Below are 22,519 nucleotides of genomic sequence, written 5' to 3'. Positions count from 1 at the left end.
TAAAATAAAAACTAATCTAAGTTACAATTACACCTAACACTACACTATACTTTAATAAAATATTCCTATTTAAAACTAAATACTTACCTGTAAAATAAACCCTAAGATAGCTACAATGTAATTAATAATTACATTGTAGCTATTTTAGGATTTATATTTATTTTACAGGTAACTTTGTATTTATTTTAGCTAGTTAGAATAGTTATTAAATAGTTATTAACTATTTAATAACTACCTAGCTAAAAGAAATACAAAATTACCTGTAAAATAAATCCTAACCTAAGTTACAATTAAACCTAACACTACACTATCATTAAATAAATTAAATAAATTAAATACAAATAACTACAATTAAATACAATTACATAAACTAACTAAAGTACAAAAAATAAAAAAAGCTAAGTTACAAAAAATAAAAAAATAGGTTACAAACATTTATAAAATATTACAATTTTAAGCTAATTACACCTAATCTAAGCCCCCTAATAAAATAACAAAGCCCCCCAAAATAAAAAAATTCCCTACCCTATTCTACATTAAAAAAGTTCAAAGCTCTTTTACCTTACCAGCCCTTAAAAGGGCCTTTTGTGGGGCATGCCCCAAAGAAAACTGCTCTTTTGCCTGTAAAAGAAAAATACACCCCCCCCAACATTAAAACCCACCACCCACATACCCCTAATCTAACCCAAACCCCCCTTAAAATAACCAAACACTAATCCCCTGAAGATCATCCTACCTTGAGTTGTCTTCAGCCAGCCGACCCACCGATGGAACAGAAGAGGAGATCCGGAGCGGCAGAAGTGATCCTCCAAGGGGATGACATCGCCTGGATAGAAGACTTCTTCAGCGCCGCTTGGAAGATGACATCGCCCAGATGGAAGACTTCTTCAGCGCCGCCTGGAGGATCACTTCATCGGATGGAAGATTTCTTCAGCGCCCCTTGGAGGATCACTTCTGCCGCTCCGGATCTCCTCTTCAGTTCCATCGGTGGCTCGGCTGAGTGAAGACGACTAAAGGTAGGATAATCTTCAGGGGATTAGTGTTAGGTAATTTTAAGGGGGGTTTGGGTTAGATTAGGGGTATGTGGGTGGTGGGTTTTAATGTTGGGGGGGGTTGTATTTTTCTTTTACAGGCAAAAGAGCAGTTTTCTTTGGGGCATGCCCCGCAAAAGGCCCTTTTAAGGGCTGGTAAGGTAAAAGAGCTTTGAACTTTTTTAATGTAGAATAGGGTAGGGAATTTTTTTATTTTGGGGGGCTTTGTTATTTTATTAGGGGGCTTAGATTAGGTGTAATTAGCTTAAAATTGTTGTAATATTTTTTAAATGTTTGTAACCTATTTTTTTATTTTTTGTAACTTAGCTTTTTTATTTTTGTACTTTAGTTAGTTTATGTAATTGTATTTAATTGTAGTTATTTGTATTTAATTTATTTAATTTATTTAATGATAGTGTAGTGTTAGGTTTAATTGTAACTTAGGTTAGGATTTATTTTACAGGTAATTTTGTATTTCTTTTAGCTAGGTAGTTATTAAATAGTTAATAACTATTTAATAACTATTCTAACTAGCTAAAATAAATACAAAGTTACCTGTAAAATAAATATAAATCCTAAAATAGCTACAATGTAATTATTAATTATATTGTAGCTATCTTAGGGTTTATTTTACAGGTAAGTATTTAGTTTTAAATAGGAATAATTTATTAAAGTATAGTGTAGTGTTAGGTGTAATTGTAACTTAGGTTAGTTTTTATTTTACAGGTAAATTTCTCTTTATTTTAGCTAGGTAGCTATTAAATAGTTAATAACTATTTAATAGCTATTGTACCTAGTTAAAATAAATTGAAATTTGCCTGTAAAATAAAAATAAATCCTAAGATAGCTACAATATAATTATTATTTATATTGTAGCTATATTAGGGTTTATTTTAAAGGTAAGTATTTAGTTTTAAATAGGATTAATTTAGTTAATAATAGAAATATTATTTAGATTTATTTAATTAATATTTAAGTTAGGGGGGTGTTAGGGTTAGTGTTAGACTTAGGTTTAGGGGTTAATAATTTTATTACAGTGGCGGCGGTGTAGGGGGGACAGGATAGGGGTTAATAAATGTATTATAGGTGGCGACGGTATGGGGGGGCAGATTAGGGGTTAACAAATTTAATATAGGTTGCGGCAGGGTCCGGGAGCGGCGGTTTAGGGGTTAAACTATTTATTTAGTTGCGGTGAGGTGCGGGATCAGCAGGATAGGGGTTAATAACTTTATTATAGAGGGCGACGGTATAGGAGGGGCAGGATAGGGGTTACTAGGTATAATGTAGGTTGCGGCGGTGTCCGTGAGCGGCGGTTTAGGGGTTAATATATTTATAATAGTTGCGGCGGGGTCTAGGAGCGGCGGTTTAGGGGTTAATAACTTTATTGAGTTACGGGGGGCTCCGGGGGCGCCGGTATAGGGGGTAGAACAGTATAGTTAGTGTGGGTGCTTAGTGACAGGCTAGCAATAAAGCTGTAAAAAAGCCGAAGAGCAGCGAGATCGGATGAGTGATAACTATCACAGTCCGCTGCTCATTGCCCCGTACTTGGTGCGCGGCTTTTTGACAGCTTTATTGATAACTTAGGCAAATTTTTTCAGGTCCGCGGCGGCGATGGTAGGCGAGCTTAGGCAGGCGTATTGGGCCGGCGAAGGCAGGAAAGTTGACACGTTGATAACTATCCCCCCATGTATCTTTGTTTCTCTGTAGAGGAGATCACAGGTAAGGAGCGTAGATTTTAAATGTAATGTTATAGTGTTAAGTTAACATAGCAACAAACTTGTTACGGCGCGATTTTTGAGAAATCCAACGTCAGATGGAAGCGTTAACTCAGCGTTAACTTACATTTGCACGAGAAGAGCGACTGCATCACTGCACAAAATATTTCAATGGAAATCTGGTACTACTGTTTGTTTCATGCGTTACCTCATTAAACAGGAGGAGAATACAAAGAAATAACCCAAACTGAATATAAGCAAATGTAAGAATCCAAATACAGTTTTCATTTTTCTATTGTGTGTGAGTGAAATCTTACAAAAATGTGAGGAGGCAAATTCTGTAGCTCGCAATTTCTCAAAAGGTCAAAGCTGAAGAGTTAGGAAAGTCCAAAAGTCCAAAGAAAATGTACTCAAAGAGTTTTCTGCTAAACTGTAATACCGCTGATTGCTCCTGCACAGGTACAGCGTATTACCAAGTTGTGTTTGTGATAAGTGACAAAGGTTTTAAATAGTTTGTAAAGGGTCTGATTAATACGCGATTGTTGGAAAAGATTGCAGTATTTCATCTCTCATTACTGTTTCACGGCTTTGTATCCTACACTAAACTGATATTAAAGGGGCCTAACATGGAAAAAAACATAGGCTACTTGGGCTAATAATAACCTTTATGAAAATAACAGCATAATATGTATTTAACTGTAAGATCAGCTTCTATTATATTGTCCAGAGGTGACCTCAGAGCACTCAGAGGCTCTGGCTATGTACCTGGGTACCTGGACAAACTGAGCTGCATATTTACCTGCACAACTCTGTCCTGGAGACCGGCAGTGATAAATAGTTCTTCCTTTTCAACATCCAGAATAAAATTTGGCCTTATTGACTTGGGTAGATCCTAAAACAGATGGACGATAAAGTGTTTTATTTTATTGCAAAGGTTTCCTGATATTAGAAATCCTTCATTACCCATAATCCCCTCTAACCTGAATTAACAGATCACCTTGTGTGATGCGAGTTCTAAGCTATTACATAATAGGGACATTTGTTACTGATCAGTTAGGCAAAAAGAGCTGAAAACAGTGTCAACTGGTCTATGTAAGATTTACGGTCTATTACAGACCAAATGTAAATGAGCTTGTGCACAGCTATAAGCAGTGTAGCGTGGTCATTCATACTGTATTAGTCTTAAAGGGACAGTCTACACCAGAATTGTTATTGTTTTAAAATATAGATAATCCCTTTATTACCCATTCCCCAGTTTTGCATAACTAACACAGTTATATTAATATACTTTTTACCTCTGTGATTATCTTGTATCTAACCCTCTGCAAACTGCCTCTTTACTTCAGTTCTTTTGACAGACTTGCAGTTTAGCCAATCAGTGCCTGCTCCCAGATAACTGCACAAGCACAGTGTTATCTATATGAAAAACATGAACTAACACCCTCTAGTGGTGAAAAACTGTTAAAATGCATTCTGAAAAGGGGTGGCCTTCAAGAACTAAGAAATTAGCATATGAACCTCCTAGGTTAAGCTTTCAACTAAGAATACCAAGAGAACAAAGCAAATTTGGTGATAAAAGTAAAATGGAAAATTGTTTAAAATTACATGCTCTATCTGAATTATGAAAGTTTATTTTGGACTAGACTGTCCCTTTTAGTACACAATAAATACTTCTGCCTCTATGGGGGGGGGCAGAATATGCAGAGAAGATTTATAGTAAAATATTGTATATATATATATATTGCATTAATCTCCAATGCTTAAAGGAATACAGAAGGTCAAAACTGAGATATACATGGTGCATTTCAATTGTAATCATCAAAAATGATTCTAGCACAAGTTATTTACTGTTTCAGCGGTATAAGCACATATACATGCATTATATCACAGCCTGAGACAGTCTTATAGTTATTTATTTACATCATGTGCAACATACGCACGTTATTATATCACAGCCTGAGACAGTCTTATAGTTATTTATTTACATCATGTGCAACATACGCACGTTATTATATCACAGCCTGAGACAGTCTTATAGTTATTTATTTACATCATGTGCAACATACGCACGTTATTATATCACAGCCGTATTGTCATTTACATCATGTGCAACATACGCACGTTATTATATCACAGCCGTATAGTCATTTACATCATGTGTAACATACGCACGTTATTATATCACAGCCGTATATTTATTTACATCATGTGTAACATACGCACGTTATTATATCACAGCTGTATATTTATATACATCATGTGTAACATACGCACGTTATTATATCACAGCCGTATTGTCATTTACATCATGTGCAACATACGCACGTTATTATATCACAGCCGTATAGTCATTTACATCATGTGTAACATACGCACGTTATTATATGCCAGCCGTATATTTATTTACATCATGTGTAACATACGCACGTTATTATATCACAGCCATATAGTCATTTACATCATGTGTAACATACGCACGTTATTATATCACAGCCGTATAGTTATTTACATCATGTGTAACATACGCACGTTATTATATCACAGCCGTATATTTATTTACATCATGTGTAACATACGCACGTTATTATATCCCAGCCATATATTTATTTACATCATATGTAACATACGCACGTTATTATATCCCATCCGTATATTTATTTACATCATGTGTAACATACGCACGTTATTATATCACAGCCATATAGTCATTTACATCATGTGTAACATACGCACGTTATTATATCACAGCCGTATAGTCATTTACATCATGTGTAACATACGCACGTTATTATATCACAGCCGTATAGTCATTTACATCATGTGTAACATACGCACGTTATTATATCACAGCCGTATAGTTATTTACTTCATGTGTAACATACGCACGTTATTATATCACAGCCGTATATTTATTTACATCATGTGTAACATACGCACGTTATTATATCCCAGCCATATATTTATTTACATCATATGTAACATACGCACGTTATTATATCCCATCCGTATATTTATTTACATCATGTGTAACATACCCACGTTATTATATCACAGCCATATAGTCATTTACATCATGTGTAACATACGCACGTTATTATATCACAGCCGTATAGTCATTTACATCATGTGCAACATACGCACGTTATTATATCACAGCCGTATATTTATTTACATCATGTGTAATGTACTCACGTTATTATATCCCAGCCGTATAGTCATTTACATCATGTGTAACATACGCACGTTATTATATCACAGCTATATAGTCATTTACATCATGCGTAACATACGCACGTTATTATATCACAGCCGTATAGTCATTTACATCATCTGTAACATACGCACGTTATTATATCACAGCAGTATATTTGTTTACATCATCTGTAACATACGCACGTTATTATATCACAGCCGTATAGTCATCTACATCATGTGTAACATACGCACGTTATTATATCACAGCAGTATATTTGTTTACATCATCTGTAACATACGCACGTTAATATATCACAGCCGTATAGTCATCTACATCATGTGTAACATAAGCACGTTATTATATCCTAGTCGTATATTTGTTTACATCATCTGTAACATACGCACGTTATTATATCCCAGCGTATATTTATTTACATCATGTGTAACGTACGCACTTTATTATATCTCAGCCATATAGTCATTTACATCATGTGTAACATACGCACGTTATTATATCACAGCCGTATAGTCATTTACATTAAGTGCGACATACGCACGTTATTATATCACAGCCGTATAGTCATCTACATCATGCGTAACATACGCACGTTATTATATCACAGCCGTATAGTCATCTACATCATGCGTAACATACGCACGTTATTATATCACAGCCGTATAGTCATTTACATCATGTGTAACATACGCACGTTATTATATCACAGCAGTATATTTGTTTACATCATCTGTAACATACGCACGTTATTATATCCCAGCCGTATAGTCATTTACATCATGTGTAACATACGCACGTTATTATATCACAGCCGTATATTTATTTACATCATGTGTAACATACGCACGTTATTATATCACAGCCGTATATTTATTTACATCATGTGTAACATACGCACGTTATTATATCACAGCCGTATATTTATTTACATCATGTGTAACATACCCACGTTATTATATCCCAGCCATATAGTCATTTACATCATGTGTAACATACGCACGTTATTATATCCCAGCCGTATAGTCATTTACATCATGTGTAACATACGCATGTTATTATATCACAGCCGTATAGTCATTTACATCATGTGTAACATACGCACGTTATTATATCCCAGCCGTATAGTCATTTACATCATGTGTAACATACGCAAGTTATTATATCCCAGCCGTATAGTTATTTACATCATGTGTAACATACGCAAGTTATTATATCCCAGCCGTATAGTCATTTACATAATGTGTAACATACCCACGTTATTATATCCCAGCCGTATAGTTATTTACATCATGTGTAACATACGCACGTTATTATATCACAGCCGTACATTTATTTACATCATGTGTAACATACGCACGTTATTATATCACAGCCGTATAGTCATTTACATTAAGTGCGACATACGCACGTTATTATATCACAGCCGTATAGTCATCTACATCATGCGTAACATACGCACGTTATTATATCACAGCCGTATAGTCATCTACATCATGTGTAACATATGCACGTTATTATATCACAGCAGTATATTTGTTTACATCATCTGTAACATTCGCACGTTATTATATCACAGCCGTATAGTCATCTACATCATGTATAACATACGCACGTTATTATATCCCAGTCGTATATTTGTTTACATCATCTGTAACATACGCACGTTATTATATCACAGCCGTATATTTATTTACATCATGTGTAATGTACTCACGTTATTATATCCCAGCCGTATAGTCATTTACATCATGTGTAACATACGCACGTTATTATATCACAGCTATATAGTCATTTACATCATGCGTAACATACGCACGTTATTATATCACAGCCGTATAGTCATTTACATCATCTGTAACATACGCACGTTATTATATCACAGCAGTATATTTGTTTACATCATCTGTAACATACGCACGTTATTATATCACAGCCGTATAGTCATCTACATCATGTGTAACATACGCACGTTATTATATCACAGCAGTATATTTGTTTACATCATCTGTAACATACGCACGTTAATATATCACAGCCGTATAGTCATCTACATCATGTGTAACATACGCACGTTATTATATCACAGCAGTATATTTGTTTACATCATCTGTAACATACGCATGTTATTATATCACAGCCGTATAGTCATTTACATCATGTGTAACATACGCACGTTATTATATCCCAGCCGTATAGTCATTTACATCATGTGTAACATACGCAAGTTATTATATCCCAGCCGTATAGTTATTTACATCATGTGTAACATACGCAAGTTATTATATCCCAGCCGTATAGTCATTTACATAATGTGTAACATACCCACGTTATTATATCCCAGCCGTATAGTTATTTACATCATGTGTAACATACGCACGTTATTATATCACAGCCGTACATTTATTTACATCATGTGTAACATACGCACGTTATTATATCACAGCCGTATAGTCATTTACATTAAGTGCGACATACGCACGTTATTATATCACAGCCGTATAGTCATCTACATCATGCGTAACATACGCACGTTATTATATCACAGCCGTATAGTCATCTACATCATGTGTAACATATGCACGTTATTATATCACAGCAGTATATTTGTTTACATCATCTGTAACATACGCACGTTATTATATCACAGCCGTATAGTCATCTACATCATGTATAACATACGCACGTTATTATATCCCAGTCGTATATTTGTTTACATCATCTGTAACATACGCACGTTATTATATCACAGCCGTATATTTATTTACATCATGTGTAATGTACTCACGTTATTATATCCCAGCCGTATAGTCATTTACATCATGTGTAACATACGCACGTTATTATATCCCAGCCGTATAGTCATTTACATCATGTGTAACATACGCATGTTATTATATCACAGCCGTATAGTCATTTACATCATGTGTAACATACGCAAGTTATTATATCCCAGCCGTATAGTTATTTACATCATGTGTAACATACGCAAGTTATTATATCCCAGCCGTATAGTTATTTACATCATGTGTAACATACGCACGTTATTATATCACAGCCGTATAGTCATCTACATCATGTGTAACATATGCACGTTATTATATCACAGCAGTATATTTGTTTACATCATCTGTAACATACGCACGTTATTATATCACAGCCGTATAGTCATTTACATCATCTGTAACATACGTACGTTATTATATCACAGCCGTATAGTCATCTACATCATGTATAACATACGCACGTTATTATATCCCAGTCGTACATTTGTTTACATCATCTGTAACATACGCACGTTATTATATCCCAGCGTATATTTATTTACATCATGTGTAACGTACGCACTTTATTATATCCCAGCCATATAGTCATTTACATCATGTGTAACATACGTAAGTTATTATATCCCAGCCGTATTGTCATCTACATCATGTGTAACATACACACGTTATTATATCACAGCCATATAGTTATTTATATCATGTGTAACATACGCACGTTATTATATCACAGCAGTATAGTTATTTACATCATGTGTAACATACGCACGTTATTATATCACAGCAGTATAGTTATTTACATCATGTGTAACATACGCACGTTATTATATCACAGCCATATAGTTATTTACATCATGTGTAACATACACACGTTATTATATCCCAGCCGTATAGTCATTTACATCATGTGTAACATACGCACGTTATTATATCCCAGCCGTATAGTCATTTACATCATGTGTAACATACGCACGTTATTATATCCCAGCCGTATAGTCATTTACATCATGTGTAACATACGCATGTTATTATATCACAGCCGTATAGTCATTTACATCATGTGTAACATACGCACGTTATTATATCACAGCAGTATAGTTATTTACATCATGTGTAACATACGCACGTTATTATATCACAGCCATATAGTTATTTACATCATGTGTAACATGCACACGTTATTATATCACAGCCGTATAGTCATCTATATCATGTGCAACATATGCACGTTATTATATCACAGCCATATAGTTATTTTTCATCATGTGCAACATACACACGTTATTATATCACAGCCGTATAGTCATTTACATCATGTGTAACATACGCACGTTATTATATCACAGCAGTATAGTTATTTACATCATGTGTAACATATGCACGTTATTATATCACAGCCGTATAGTTATTTACATCATGTGTAACATATGCACGTTATTATATCACAGCCGTATAGTTATTTACATCATGTGTAACATACGCACGTTATTATATCACAGCCGTATAGTTATTTACATTATGTGTAACATACGCACGTTATTATATCACAGCCATATAGTTATTTACATCATGTGTAACATACACACGTTATTATATCACAGCCGTATAGTTATTTACATCATGTGTAACATATGCACGTTATTATATCACAGCCGTATAGTTATTTACATCATGTGTAACATACGCACGTTATTATATCACAGCCATATAGTTATTTACATCATGTGTAACATACGCACGTTATTATATCACAGCCATATAGTCATTTACATCATGTGTAACATATGCACGTTATTATATCACAGCCGTATAGTCATTTACATAATGTGTAACATATGCACGTTATTATATCACAGCCGTATATTTATTTACATCATCTGTAACATACGCACGTTATTATATCACACACGTATATTCATTTAAATCATGTGTAACATACGCACGTTATTATATCACAGCCGTATAGTTATTTACATCATGTGTAACATACACACGTTATTATATCACAGCCGTATAGTTATTTACATCATGTGTAACATACGCACATTATTATATCACAGCCGTATATTTATTTACATCATCTGTAACATATGCACGTTATTATATCACAGCCATATAGTCATTTACATCATGTGTAACGTACGCACGTTATTATATCACAGCCATATAGTTATTTACATCATGTGTAACATACGTACGTTATTATAAGACAGCCGTATATTTATTTACATCATCTGTAACATACGCACGTTATTATATCACAGCCATATAGTTATTTAAATCATGTGTAACATACGCACGTTATTATATCACAGCCGTATAGTCATTTACATCATGTGCAACATACGCACGTTATTATATCACAGCCATATAGTTATTTACATCATGTGTAACATACACACGTTATTATATCCCAGCCGTATAGTTATTTACATCATGTGTAACGTACGCACGTTATTATATCACAGCCATATAGTTATTTACATCATGTGTAACATACGCACATTATTATATCACAGCCATATAGTCATTTACATCATGTGTAACATACGCACGTTATTATATCACAGCCGTATATTTATATACATCATGTGTAACATACGCACGTTATTATATCACAGCAGTATAGTTATTTACATCATGTGTAACATACGCACGTTATTATATCACAGCAGTATAGTTATTTACATCATGTGTAACATACGCACGTTATTATATCACAGCCGTATATTTATTTACATCATGTGTAACATACGCACGTTATTATATCACAGCCATATAGTCATTTACATCATGTGCAACATACACACGTTATTATATCACAGCCGTAGTTATTTACATCATGTGTAACATACGCACGTTATTATATCACAGCCGTATATTTATTTACATAATGTGTAACATACGCACGTTATTATATCACAGCCGTATATTTATTTACATCATCTGTAACATACGCACGTTATTATATCACAGCCATTTAGTTATTTTCATCATGTGTAACATACGCACATTATTATATCACAGCAGTATAGTTATTTACATCATGTGTAACATACGCACGTTATTATATCACAGCCGTATATTTATTTACATCATGTGTAACATACGCACGTTATTATATCAAAGCTGTATAGTTATTTACATTATGTGTAACATTATCACAGCCATATAGACATTTACATCATGTGTAACATACGCACGTTATTATATCACAGCCGTATATTTATTTACATCATCTGTAACATACGCACGTTATTATATCACAGCCATTTAGTTATTTTCATCATGTGTAACATACGCACATTATTATATCACAGCAGTATAGTTATTTACATCATGTGTAACATACGCACGTTATTATATCACAGCCGTATATTTATTTACATCATGTGTAACATACGCACGTTATTATATCAAAGCTGTATAGTTATTTACATTATGTGTAACATTATCACAGCCATATATTTATTTACATCATGTGTAACATACGCACGTTATTATATCACAGCCATATAGTCATTTACATCATGTGTAACGTACGCACGTTATTATATCACAGCCGTATAGTTATTTACATCATGTGTAACATACGCACATTATTATATCACAGCCATATAGTCATTTACATCATGTGTAACATACGCACGTTATTATATCACAGCCGTATATTTATATACATCATGTGTAACATACGCACGTTATTATATCACAGCAGTATAGTTATTTACATCATGTGTAACATACGCACGTTATTATATCACAGCCATATAGTTATTTACATCATGTGTAACATACACACGTTATTATATCCCAGCCGTATAGTTATTTACATCATGTGTAACGTACGCACGTTATTATATCACAGCCATATAGTTATTTACATCATGTGTAACATACGCACATTATTATATCACAGCCATATAGTCATTTACATCATGTGTAACATACGCACGTTATTATATCACAGCCGTATATTTATATACATCATGTGTAACATACGCACGTTATTATATCACAGCAGTATAGTTATTTACATCATGTGTAACATACGCACGTTATTATATCACAGCAGTATAGTTATTTACATCATGTGTAACATACGCACGTTATTATATCACAGCCGTATATTTATTTACATCATGTGTAACATACGCACGTTATTATATCACAGCCATATAGTCATTTACATCATGTGCAACATACACACGTTATTATATCACAGCCGTAGTTATTTACATCATGTGTAACATACGCACGTTATTATATCACAGCCGTATATTTATTTACATAATGTGTAACATACGCACGTTATTATATCACAGCCGTATATTTATTTACATCATCTGTAACATACGCACGTTATTATATCACAGCCATTTAGTTATTTTCATCATGTGTAACATACGCACATTATTATATCACAGCAGTATAGTTATTTACATCATGTGTAACATACGCACGTTATTATATCACAGCCGTATATTTATTTACATCATGTGTAACATACGCACGTTATTATATCAAAGCTGTATAGTTATTTACATTATGTGTAACATTATCACAGCCATATAGACATTTACATCATGTGTAACATACGCACGTTATTATATCACAGCCGTATATTTATTTACATCATCTGTAACATACGCACGTTATTATATCACAGCCATTTAGTTATTTTCATCATGTGTAACATACGCACATTATTATATCACAGCAGTATAGTTATTTACATCATGTGTAACATACGCACGTTATTATATCACAGCCGTATATTTATTTACATCATGTGTAACATACGCACGTTATTATATCAAAGCTGTATAGTTATTTACATTATGTGTAACATTATCACAGCCATATATTTATTTACATCATGTGTAACATACGCACGTTATTATATCACAGCCATATAGTCATTTACATCATGTGTAACGTACGCACGTTATTATATCACAGCCGTATATTTATATACATCATGTGTAACATACGCACGTTATTATATGACAGCCGTATAGTTATTTACATCATGTGCAACATACGCACGTTATTATATCACAGCCATATAGTCATCTAGTTTAGTTTTGAGAAAGGCCTCTACTGCAGGCCGAAACGCGTTGACAAGTGTATGGTTTTGAGGAATCCCCAAGTTCTTATTTTTTCTCTCATATTTATTTTTCTATTTTTATTCTATTTTGTGCATTCTATTTTTTGATTTTTATACCATTGTGCACTATAATAAGAACTACAGGCTTTTTGAAGTTTAATAATTTTTGGTTTTTCAGTGATCACGTTCACAAATTTGTGTATACACCAGTCACTTATATATTTTTCACATTGGATATTTTGGAGATTTCTATATTTTGGACATTTTTATATTTTGGATATTTTTATCATTTTTGAGACATCACGATTTGCAATAAGGATTATAATTTTTGGAATATTTTTGTGGACTTTATTATATTGCATCTTTTTGTGTTCTTTCACGGATTGAATCACTTCACATTAATTTGGACTGTCTTCACTTTTATTTAAAGATCACAGTTCTTCTCATCACACATTTGCTTATTTTTGGACTATAATCTGATCATTATTTGTTTATTTGCACATTTGTGGCTTTTCATTTGTACATTTGTGTATTATTATCATACTTAATTCAACATATATTATTTTTATTCTTTATCCGCCATTTTCTAACCGCTATGTTTATACTGCCATTTTATTAGAAAATTTGCTGTACAGCTGTACTTTAGCTTGCCCTCCCCCGACAGACGTAGGGAATTTGTCAGAGAGACCTCGACCATTTCTACCATTCAGAATTTTCACCACATTATTGTTTTTAATATTTTTAAATATTTCTAATTATCTATATTATTATGGATCCATATTTTTTCATGTAACTTGTTTTTAATTGTACATAACTGTACTAAATTGTATACAACTGTATTAAACTGCGATATTTTATTTGGAAGACGTATGTTCTGTGTCATCTAATATAACTATATATAGAAATTTTCCACTATATATTATTAATTGTCCTGCACCTATATATGCCTTCATAGTACATATTAATACTAACCCCCAATCCAAAGCGCTAGACGCTTGGACTCCACGCTTATAAACGAATTCACTAATACAGTAGGTAGGACTGACACAATCCTTGTGGTCCACCATCTCAGGGAATCAATTCTGATTCTAACTTTATCAACTACATTACCATCTATTCCCTTAAACCTTTGGCCTTGCCTCCTTTGGCGCTCCTATCTTATTATCTATTTATATCACAGCACAAACCGTGGACTGTTTTGGGGATCCGCTTTAGACAGGAGCCACAGGTCACCCTATACACAAGCGCTATAAGCAAAACAAATTTGCTCATATAGTCATCTACATCATGTGTAACATACGCACGTTATTATATCACAGCCATATAGTCATCTACATCATGTGCAACATAAGCACGTTATTATATCCCAGCCGTATAGTCATTTACATCATGTGCAACATAAGCACGTTATTATATCCCAGCCGTATAGTCATTTACATCATGTGCAACATACGCACGTTATTATATCACAGCCATATAGTCATTTACATCATGTGTAATATACGCACGTTATTATATCACAGCCGTAGTTATTTACATCATGTGCAACATACGCACGTTATTATATCACAGCCATATAGTCATTTACATCATGTGTAACATACGCACGTTATTATATCACAGCCATATATTTATTTACATCATGTGTAACATACGCACGTTATTATATCACAGCTGTATAGTTATTTACATCATGTGTAACATACGCACGTTATTATATTCAAGCCGTATATTTATTTACATCATGTGTAACATACGCACGTTATTATATCACAGCCGTATAGTCATCAACATTAGGTGCAACATACGCACGTTATTATATCACAGCCGTATATTTATATACATCATGTGTAACATACGCACGTTATTATATCACAGCTGTATAGTTATTTACTTCATGTGTAACATACGCACGTTATTATATCACAGCCGTATAGTCATCAACATCAGGTGCAACATACGCACGTTATTATATCACAGCCGTACATTTATTTACATCATGTGTAACATACGCACGTTATTATATCACAGCCGTATAGTCATCTACATCATCTGTAACATACGCACGTTATTATATCCCAGCGTATATTTATTTACATCATGTGTAACGTACGCACTTTATTATATCCCAGCCATATAGTCATTTACATCATGTGTAACATACGTAAGTTATTATATCCCTGCCGTATTGTCATCTACATCATGTGTAACATACACACGTTATTATATTACAGCCGTATAGTTATTTACATCATGTGTCACATACGCACGTTATTATATCACAGCCATATATTTATTTACATCATGTGTAACAAACGCACGTTATTATATCACAGCTGTATAGTTATTTACATCATGTGTAACATACGCACGTTATTATATCACAGCCATATAGTCATCAACATCAGGTGCAACATACGCACGTTATTATATCACAGCCGTATATTTATATACATCATGTGTAACATACGCACGTTACTATATCACAGCCGTATAGTCATTTACATCATGTGTAACATACGCACGTTATTATATCACAGCCATATAGTCATCTACATCATGTGCAACATACGCACGTTATGATATCACAGCCATATAGTCATCTACATCATGTGTAACATACGCACATTATTATATCACAGCCGTATAGTCATCTACATCATGTGCAACATACGCACATTATTATATCACAGCCATATAGTCATTTACATCATATTTAACATATGCACGTTATTATATCACAGCCGTATAGTCATTTACATCATATGTAACATATGCACGTTATTATATCACAGCCATATAGTCATTTACATCATATGTAACATATGCATGTTATTATATCACAGCGGTATAGTCATCTACATCACGTGCAACATACGCACATCATTATATCACAGCCGTATAGTCATTTATATCATATGTAACATATGCACGTTATTATATCACAGCCGTATATTTATTTACATCATCTGTAACATGCGCACGTTATTATATCCCAGCCGTATAGTCATTTACATCACGTGCAACATACGCATGTTATTATATCACAGCCATATAGTCATTTACATCATATGTAACATATGCACGTTATTATATCACAGCCATATAGAAAGTGCAGGGCAAATAGCCCGGAGCATAGCTAAGGGTTAAGGCCTGGTTGAGTGAGTGCTGCTGTGTGTGTGTTGCTACAATGTTGCATTGTGTTGGGAGGGGCTACCAACCTTATATATGGGATGTGCTGGGATTCCACTTCCTCTTTGTTCCTGTGGATCCCTGGAAGATCTTTCTGTATCACAGTGTGCAGCAGCATTTCCAATGGAAGGCAAACCTGTGGAATGGGAAGAGATGGAGTTTGAGGACTTAAATTGGGTTGCACCATCCCCATCAGGGACTGTTACGGTGGGTCAGGGCCATGTGTCTGGGTTATATCTCCCTGTTTCTCCTTCGGGGGGGAGGGTAGCCCTAACCTATTCCCTTCTCCTGCACAGGAGAACCGGGTAGGGGATGTTGGGCCTGGGCAGGCTTATCAGCCAGTCGACCCAAATGGCCAGTCTTTGGGGGGTGTTGGGCCTGAGGGGCATGTAGGAGTAGGCCTTAGGCAAGGAGGTCAAGGAGTAGGGCCTAGGGTGTCCCAGGGAATTTTAGGGTTTGGTTCAGAGGGTTCCGGTAGCGCAGTTAGAGGTTCCGGAATAGGCCTTAGGTAGGGGCCTATAGTTTTAGGGCCTGGGGAGTCCCAAGGGGGTTCTGCGGGTGCCTCTGGGGAGGGTTCCGGTGGCGTTAGTAGTGGGAGCAGTGCGGCCTTACCTGCGTCGGTTGTCCTTTCCGGGGAATCCGTGGCGGCGGCGGTGGCCCACCTGCAGTCCTTGGCGTCGGTCCTCTCGGGTGCGGCGGTACTCCAGTCCCAGGCTTCGGTCCCTTGTGGCGCGCAGGCCTCCGGTCCGTCTTCTCAAGTTTCCCCATCCAAGATTGCCGCCGCGTCTACTTCCAGTTGCGTTGCGCGCCCCGACGTTACGTCCGGTGACGTCACTTCCGCTCACGGCACTCGTATTTTGGCCAGTGAACCGAGCGGATCGTTCCCCCCTGGCTCTGAGGGTAAGAAGGGAGTGCCTCGGGGGGGGGGGACAACCGCTTATGGGGGCAAACAAGTTAGGCCTCAGGGGGCTGGGGGGGCACATGCCAGGCCGGCTCAGGGTATGGCAATAAGGAGTCAGGGGGAAATTTTGATGGATGATGCGGGGCAGCAAGGCCCCCGGGGAGCACCTCGGGGGTGGCGCAGCAAGGTGTGCGTACAAGAGCTTCGGCAGGGACCGACAATAAAGGAGGGGAGGCCGATAGGGCACCCTCCTCACGCTCGCGGCCTACTTCAGGAGGGGGCAAGGCCAAGGCGCAGAGTAAAGGAAAGGCCCCCGTGGCTAGAGCCGCGCACAAGGGGTCTTGCATGACACAGGGCTTAGGTGGTGAAACCGCTGAAGTGGAACCACAAGCAGAAGGCCTGCAGGGTGCGGTTACGCCAAGCAGGACCTGCACGGCCAGGTCAGGCCAGATAGCCAAGAGAGGGGCAGTAAAGAGGGGCCATGCTAGTATTAGCGATAGCCCTAGTGAAAACCAAGAAGGCCCTGAGAGGGGGTCGGCAAGACAGGCCAGGGTAGCGAGGTCACAAGGGCGGGGCAGGACTGTGAGATTTCAGGATGATTATGCATGTGGGCAGGCCGCTAGTACGGCTGACGATGGCAGCTTGCCATATGGTGTGAGTGATAGTGACCGTGAGGGGTATCAGGAATTTGGGGTTGGGGAACATAGGGAGGAAGCGGCTGGCTCTTCCCGAGGTACTCCCCTCTTGGCTTCTGTTTTACAGGTACCCAGGGCATCCTCATCCAGCAGAGACATGGTGACTCAGAGTTCCAGGGCTCTCGTGCCTAGAGTGGTGATGACACGTGCGGGCGATAGCAGCACTTCTGGACCCGGCCAGGCCCCTTTGGGTACTTCATCTGGTGAGTGACAACTTGGCTTGCCTAGGGGGCGGTGTGACTCCTCCAGTTCTAGTGGGTTGGGCTCAGGGTCTGAGATAGATGGGTCCCTGGGGTTACATACGAAAGGACACAGGAGAATGTATAGGATGTTAAGGAAGATGAGTAGAGGCAATCCTGGGGAGGGTAATGCCAGTAGCGGGGTTCAGTCATCTCAACTCCTAGAGGTCCCTGGGGGGTCACCACAGGCAGTGAAATAGGAAAGCAGCAGTGCATGGGGATACTTACTCGTGCCAGGTACACAGCTTGCATGCACACCTCAAGTCAAAGATGGTGAAGCGTATCCAGGACGGTAAGTACGTCAACATGTTTGAGTTATCTGCAGAGGCATTTAAATTTAAGGAGATGGCAGAAGACGGTACGGGCCCTAAATAATTTAGGCGGCCTGATACGCTTGAGGAATGGCATCGGTGTTTCCGGGTATACGCCACATGCTATTTGGAGAGGTTTCCCGATCAGGGTACGGCATTATTTAAGTATGTTGACACCATTGACGCAATACATAGGAAGTTTGCTGACGGTGCTTGGAGGGATTACGATATGATCTATCGTAAGAAGAAGGTGGGCAACCCATTGCTAGACTTTGGGACTATGGACTTACACCTCTGGGTGCATCTTGATGCGGAAAGGAGGGCACAGGGAGGCTCAGGGGTAGTGGCTTCGGGGACCAGGCAGCCATTGCGCTTTCGACGGCGACAAGGGTGTGTGTGCTGGCGCTACCAGGATAAGGCGTGTGAGCGGGGCACGTCTTGCACGTTCAAGCACATCTGCAAGTTTTGCAGCGGGCAACACCCCGGGGCAGATTGCTCCAAGGGACACCCAAACTGATCGGTTCGGGTCTAAGGGAAGCGCTGGGGGTAAGGGCGGATTCGCCTCTTAAGGTTCACGTTATCAGTAGATGGTTGAGCAGGTACCCGGATAGGGCAGCTGCTCAATTGTTGGATGGTGGTCTGAGTAGGGGTTTTATTATTCCCGTAGCGGGACGGGTATTGGGGTCACGGGTCAGGAAGAACCTGAAATCGGCCTCTCAGTACCCAGAGGCAGTCAGGGAGAAGTTGGGTAAGGAAGTGGCCCTGGGCAGAGTTGCAGGCCCTTTCAGGGACTTGCCAATGCCGGACTTGGTCATTTCCCCTCTAGGGGTGGTTCCCAAGAAGGAAACGGGTAAGTTTCGGCTTATACAGCATCTTTCCTATCTGAAAGGGCAGTCGGTGAATGACGCCATTCCAGAAGAGTTGAGCTTGGTCCATTACCAGTCGTTTGATGATGCGCTGGCTATGGTCAGGGAAAGGGGCCCTGGGGCCTTGATGGCGAAATTAGACATAGAATCCGCGTTCCGGCTTCTCCCAATTCACCCATCATCCTTCAGGCTGATGGGGTGTTGGTTTGAGGGGGGTTATTATGTGGACCGTTGTCTTCCCATGGGCTGTTCAATATCCTGTGCGTATTTTGAGGCATTTAGTACTTTCCTCCACTGGGCGGTGGTCTCGGCAGCAGGGGGTGACAGGGTAGCGCACTATTTGGATGATTTCCTTTTAGTGGGGTCTGCCGACTCGGGAGAATGTGCCTCCTTGATGAACATCATGAAGTTCATGATAGACAGGTTTGGAGTTCCTCTGGCTGAGGATAAGACTGAGGGACCTTGCACGTGTCTGACGTTTCTGGGCATAGAAATTGACTCGGTTGCAGGGGAATGCAGGCTGCCTAAGGAAAAGGTGGCCAAGATGCTTAGCGCAAACGTGTTCGTTGAGGGAAATGCAGTCGCTCCTCGGTCTCCTGAACTTCGCGGGGAGAGTTATCCCGTGGGGTAGGGTGTTTAGTAAACGGCTAGAGCAGAAGTTGGGCAGAGGCAAGACAGCTTCCTCACGCATCCACATCACGGGGGATCTCGTGGCGGATTTACAGGTTTGGGAACGGTTTTTGCAAGATTTAAATGGCATCTGCATGTGGCGAGGTGACCCAGTATCTAATCAATCATTGCATCTGTTCACAGATGCCGCTGGCGCATCTGGGTACGGTGCTTACTTTGAAGGAGCATGGAGTGCGGAGCCCTTGCCGTCTGAGTGGGCGGGCCGAGGGCTTACACGCAACCTTTGCTTCCTGGAGCTGTTTCCCATCTTAGTTGCAGTTGAGCTGTGGGGTCACCTGTTTAGCAACAGGGCTGTGATTTTCTGGACGGATAATCTCAGCGTGGTTTTTACCATTAACAGACTTTCAGCTTCATCGCCTGTGGTGGTGCATTACCTGCGGCACCTGGTGTTGAGATGTTTGCAATGGAACATTGACTTTAGGGCTCATCATGTGCCAGGGGTGCAGAACATAATTGCAGATGCATTGTCTCACTTCCAGTGGGAGGCGTTTAGGGCGGCGGCGCCTGCTGTGGCTCCTAATGGTCTTTCTTGCCCTCTCTTCCTGTGGCAGATGGTGAAGGACTACAACGGCTGATCCCCCTGTTGCAGGCTTCTTTGGCACCCAGCACCTGGTCGGCATATGTGAGGTATTGGAGTGAGTGGGTAGGTTTCTGTGACCTGCGTGGTTTTCCTTCGTGCAAAGGGGAACAGGGATTTCTTTTGCAGTGGCTGGCTGACCTGAGAGGTAAGCAAGTAAAAAAGGGGGCAGTGGTCTCCAAGCTCTCTTCTGCAGGTTGTACGCATTTAGGGATGGGTCACGATCTTTCTTAGTGAAACAACTAATCAGGGGATGGGGCCGTCTGGAAGTTCAACGTCGGGACGCGAGGGAACCTATTACAGCGGAACGGCTGGTTAAATTGGTGGCGGTACTGCCAGAGATTTGCTCCTCGCCTTTCGAGGTTCAACTCTTCGGGGTGGCTTTTGGCCTGGCGTTTCATGGGGCATTGAGGGTAGGCAAGCTGGTCCCGCGCGCCAAGACGGCGATCTCAGGGGGAGTCATGCACAATCATGTGAGGGTGGTGGATGACTCAGTGCTTTTGTTTATTCCCAGGTCTAAGACGGACCAGGAGGGCCGGGGGGCCTGGCTTTCCCTGCCGGGGCAGCCAGGGGTAACCTGTTGCCCATTACGTTTTGGTATCTTCATACCTGGCCAGGAGGCTCCTCCAGGTTTCTTATACATGCAAATGGAGACCCGCTGACCAGATACCAGTTTGGAAAGGTTTTAGGTCGGGTAGCACATTGGGCGGGTCTTGATGGGTCTAGGATTGCCCCGCACTCCTTCCGAGTGGGGGCAGCGACGACAGCGGCAGAGCTGGGTTGGTCCTCTGATCGCATTCGCTCATTAGGCCGATGGAGGTTGCAGCGGTACAAATCCTATGTTAGGCCATTGTACGCATGAGAGCGTGGGCTAATATGGGTGGGGCAGCAAGGGTCTGGGGGCTTTCATGGGTGCTACCAAAAGGGGAGTTGGGCCACGGGTTGATGATGATCTGGTCCATTATTGGTGCAAGCTAACTCTTGTTTTCTTTATTTCAGACATACGTCCAGGTCCTGTACGGGTGTGGATCATCGGCCATTCTTATGTGCACTGGGCTGCAATTAGAGCTGCAGCCATGCCAGGAGGACAGCAGCTAGGATTCCCATTATCTACGGCTGTGTTGCGTTGGCTAGGGCGCAGGGGTTTGCCTGCATTGCTACAGGATGCCGCAAGAAGGTGGGAGAAACCCCATATTCTGAT

General features: G+C 39.0%; 1 protein-coding gene across 1 annotated transcript in view; it reads right to left on the bottom strand.

Annotated features, from left to right (window-relative positions):
* LOC128638136 (uncharacterized) overlaps positions 1-22,519 on the bottom strand; it is a 277,497-nt gene that overhangs the window by 93,327 nt on the left and 161,651 nt on the right. The window contains exon 8 of the mRNA XM_053689998.1: positions 3,546-3,638. Within this exon, the coding sequence (XP_053545973.1) occupies positions 3,546-3,638 (93 nt within the window). The remainder of the gene's footprint in view (positions 1-3,545; positions 3,639-22,519) is intronic.

This window comes from Bombina bombina, chromosome 8, assembly GCF_027579735.1.
Source record: "Bombina bombina isolate aBomBom1 chromosome 8, aBomBom1.pri, whole genome shotgun sequence".
NCBI classification, from domain to species: Eukaryota; Metazoa; Chordata; class Amphibia; order Anura; family Bombinatoridae; genus Bombina; species Bombina bombina.
This window is presented reverse-complemented; position numbering and strand designations above follow the sequence as displayed.